The 2899-nt window shown below is 31.7% G+C and overlaps 1 protein-coding gene across 2 annotated transcripts; it reads left to right on the forward strand.

The window, feature by feature from the left end:
• Window positions 7-1430, forward strand: LOC107621552 (rac-like GTP-binding protein RAC13). Of its 2 annotated transcripts, none has more exons than XM_021113929.1 (7): window positions 7-268; window positions 392-479; window positions 563-672; window positions 772-835; window positions 915-979; window positions 1066-1131; window positions 1220-1430. In XM_021113929.1, exons 1-7 carry the CDS (start codon window positions 170-172, stop codon window positions 1316-1318), a joined length of 591 nt encoding a protein of 196 aa, XP_020969588.1. In that variant the 5' UTR covers window positions 7-169; the 3' UTR covers window positions 1319-1430. The 2 variants fall into 2 exon arrangements, with proteins under 2 accessions (XP_020969588.1, XP_020969589.1); XM_021113930.1 differs by having other exon boundaries at window positions 424-479.

The raw sequence follows: 2899 nt of genomic DNA on the forward strand, positions 1-2899 counted from the left end.
ATTGGTCCTTGCACTTAAAGGAAAGAAAAGAAAAAAAAACCATAACTAAAGTTGCTGCTAGGTTGTTAATGTTAAGGTCCAGCCACCTTCCTTTCTTTCATTCTTTCAACTTCAAACTTGTGTTTATAAGTAAAGAATCTCTCTTAATTGTTCAAGAAGAAGAAGAAGAATGAGTACTGCCAGATTCATCAAGTGTGTTACAGTAGGGGATGGTGCTGTTGGAAAAACCTGCATGCTTATATCCTACACCAGCAATACCTTTCCCACAGTAACTATTTTTGGTTTATGTTTCCTTTTTCTTTTTCTTAATGTGCACATGCATGTGTAGAAAGAGTGAATCGTCAAGGATCAGAGCTAATTAGTAATTAGCATTCTTCTCCTTTTATGATAGGATTATGTTCCAACAGTGTTTGACAATTTCAGTGCTAATGTGGTGGTGGATGGCAGCACTGTGAATCTTGGTCTGTGGGATACTGCTGGTTAGTCATCTCTGTTTGTTTCTGATATTACATCATTAATGCTAATTAACTATGTTAATTTGGTTTAATTGTATGGATTACAGGACAAGAAGATTACAACAGGCTAAGGCCTTTGAGTTACAGAGGAGCTGATGTGTTTCTTTTGTGTTTTTCTCTCATCAGCAAAGCCAGTTATGAGAATGTTTCTAAAAAGGTTTTCTTTATGATTTTGAGGTTATTAATTAATTAATTAATTAGTATCTGTCACATTTCAACATGTCTTAAAGAAGATTATTGAATTATTAATTAACAGTGGATGCCTGAATTGAGACATTATGCTCCAAATGTGCCTGTTGTGCTGGTGGGAACAAAACTAGGTAACAGTTTCATGAATTTGTTGCTTTTTTCTTAGAGCTAATAATAATATTGGTTTCAATTTCACTCTGATTTGCAAAGATTTGCGAGATGACAAACAATTTCTGATTGATCATCCTGGATCCACACGAATTACAACTTCTCAGGCATGTCATTAATGTCTACTTAGAATATGAATTGAATACCTTTTGTAAGGACAATTTATTGAACAATTATTGTGAATATTTAACAGGGTGAAGAGATGAAGAAAATGATTGGTGCAGTAACTTATATTGAGTGCAGTTCTAAAACACAACAGGTGAGTATGAGCACTTCATTACATTTAACAACTTCATTACATTTCATCTTTGTGTGCTGATTTTCTTCATTACTATTTTGTGTTTTAGAATGTAAAAACAGTTTTTGATGCTGCTATAAAGGTTGCATTGAGGCCACCAAAAGCAAAGAAGAGAGCACGGAGGAAAAAGACATGCAATTTCCTCTAAATATTTTCAGATTGAGTTACTTATATATAGTAGAATTGAAATGAAGCTCATTGATGTATGTTGAATTAATATTGTTTGCTTTTGCAACAGTGTTGAGTTGATTTCCATTTTACTTTGGTTTTGAACCCGTCCGAATTACTCAATTACCCGTCCAAATTCGAACTGAACCAATTAAATTGGTTTTGAAACCAACGGATAATCGGGTCCAACTTGAATTAAACCGATAGCTTTTATTAGTGATTGGTTCGGGTATCGATTTTGGGGGTGCGGAACCCGAACCAACCCGCGAATCCGATCATATATTAATTAAATAAAAAATATATATATGGCTTTTTCCATTAGACAATGATTATTCATTATTAATATGTTTGGATTTTAATGAGTTTAGTTTTTAATGTATTTGGTATTTAACATGTTTGGATTATTTCTATTGATGTTACATGTTTATTGTACTTGTTGAATTTTTAAGATAAAAATTTGTTTTTTTTTTTATAAATTTCAAAGTCATCGGGTACCCAATTATCCGAACCGAACTATTCGGGTACATATACAAAAAAATGCAAATCCGAACCAATTCGATTCTAATTTTACCATAAATCCGAACCAAATCGACCCGTCCTCACCCTAAAATTTTCAATTCAATCACGGTCACTAATGTGAAATATCTTCATTTCAATAATCGTTACTCATATGAAATGTCTTGACATAAAGATAATAATTAAGATATAAACATTAATTATGTCCAACATTTTAGTCAAACAATTCTCAACTATTATGAAATGTGATATTTAGATTTTAATGCAGTAAGATGCATCCTAGCTATTCATTCAGATTTCAGAGTGCTCTGACCCAATTTATTAGCAGTTAGGATGCTACCCTTGAAACTACATCTTCATCATATTCCGTAGATTCTTCCGAATTACTAGCTGCTACATTAAATCCAAGTTTTGCCGTGACGTGATGATGATATGAGTATTTCAATCCCGCAATTTCTGTAAATTTCTTAGCACCCCAAACTAAATGCTTTGCTTCAAATTCAAGTTTTCCATTGAAAGCACAATAATATGGAATTCAAAAAAACAGTAACAAAATTATGTATGATGAACTATACACTGGAAGTTAAGTGCTCTGAGCTATATATTCAACATTAACTCAAGAAAACTTATACATGCAGTCTTGTGGAATACATTTTAAATTATTGGTGTCAACTATTTTTTATCGACCAAATGTTAAATACATATATATTAAAATCAGTTACTAAAATTAGCTATTAGAATATAATATATATTGGAATATAAACAACAACAACAATAACAACAAAGTCTTGTCTCATTAGGTGGAGTCGACTACATGGATCAAACGATATCATTGAGCTTTATTATGTATATTATGTCTACAGAAAAACTGTTTACATGTAGATCTCGTTTGACCCTATTTTTTATGTTAAATACATATATATTAAAATCAGTTACTAAAATTAGCTATTAGAATATAATATATATTGGAATATAAACAACAACAACAACAACAACAAAGTCTTGTCTCATTAGGTGGAGTCGACTACATGGATCACATGGATCA

The sequence above is a fragment of the Arachis ipaensis genome, chromosome B10, assembly GCF_000816755.2.
Source record: "Arachis ipaensis cultivar K30076 chromosome B10, Araip1.1, whole genome shotgun sequence".
In the NCBI taxonomy this organism is placed as follows: Eukaryota; Viridiplantae; Streptophyta; class Magnoliopsida; order Fabales; family Fabaceae; genus Arachis; species Arachis ipaensis.

Bases quoted from the DNA above. Each gene is read 5' to 3' on its own strand.
- LOC107621552 (XM_021113929.1), top strand. From the start codon at position 170: ATGAGTACTGCCAGATTCATCAAGTGTGTTACAGTAGGGGATGGTGCT. The intron at 836-914 runs GTAACAGTTTCA...TGATTTGCAAAG, and splicing joins GCTGGTGGGAACAAAACTAG to ATTTGCGAGATGACAAACAA. The intron at 1,132-1,219 runs GTGAGTATGAGC...TTTGTGTTTTAG, and splicing joins GCAGTTCTAAAACACAACAG to AATGTAAAAACAGTTTTTGA.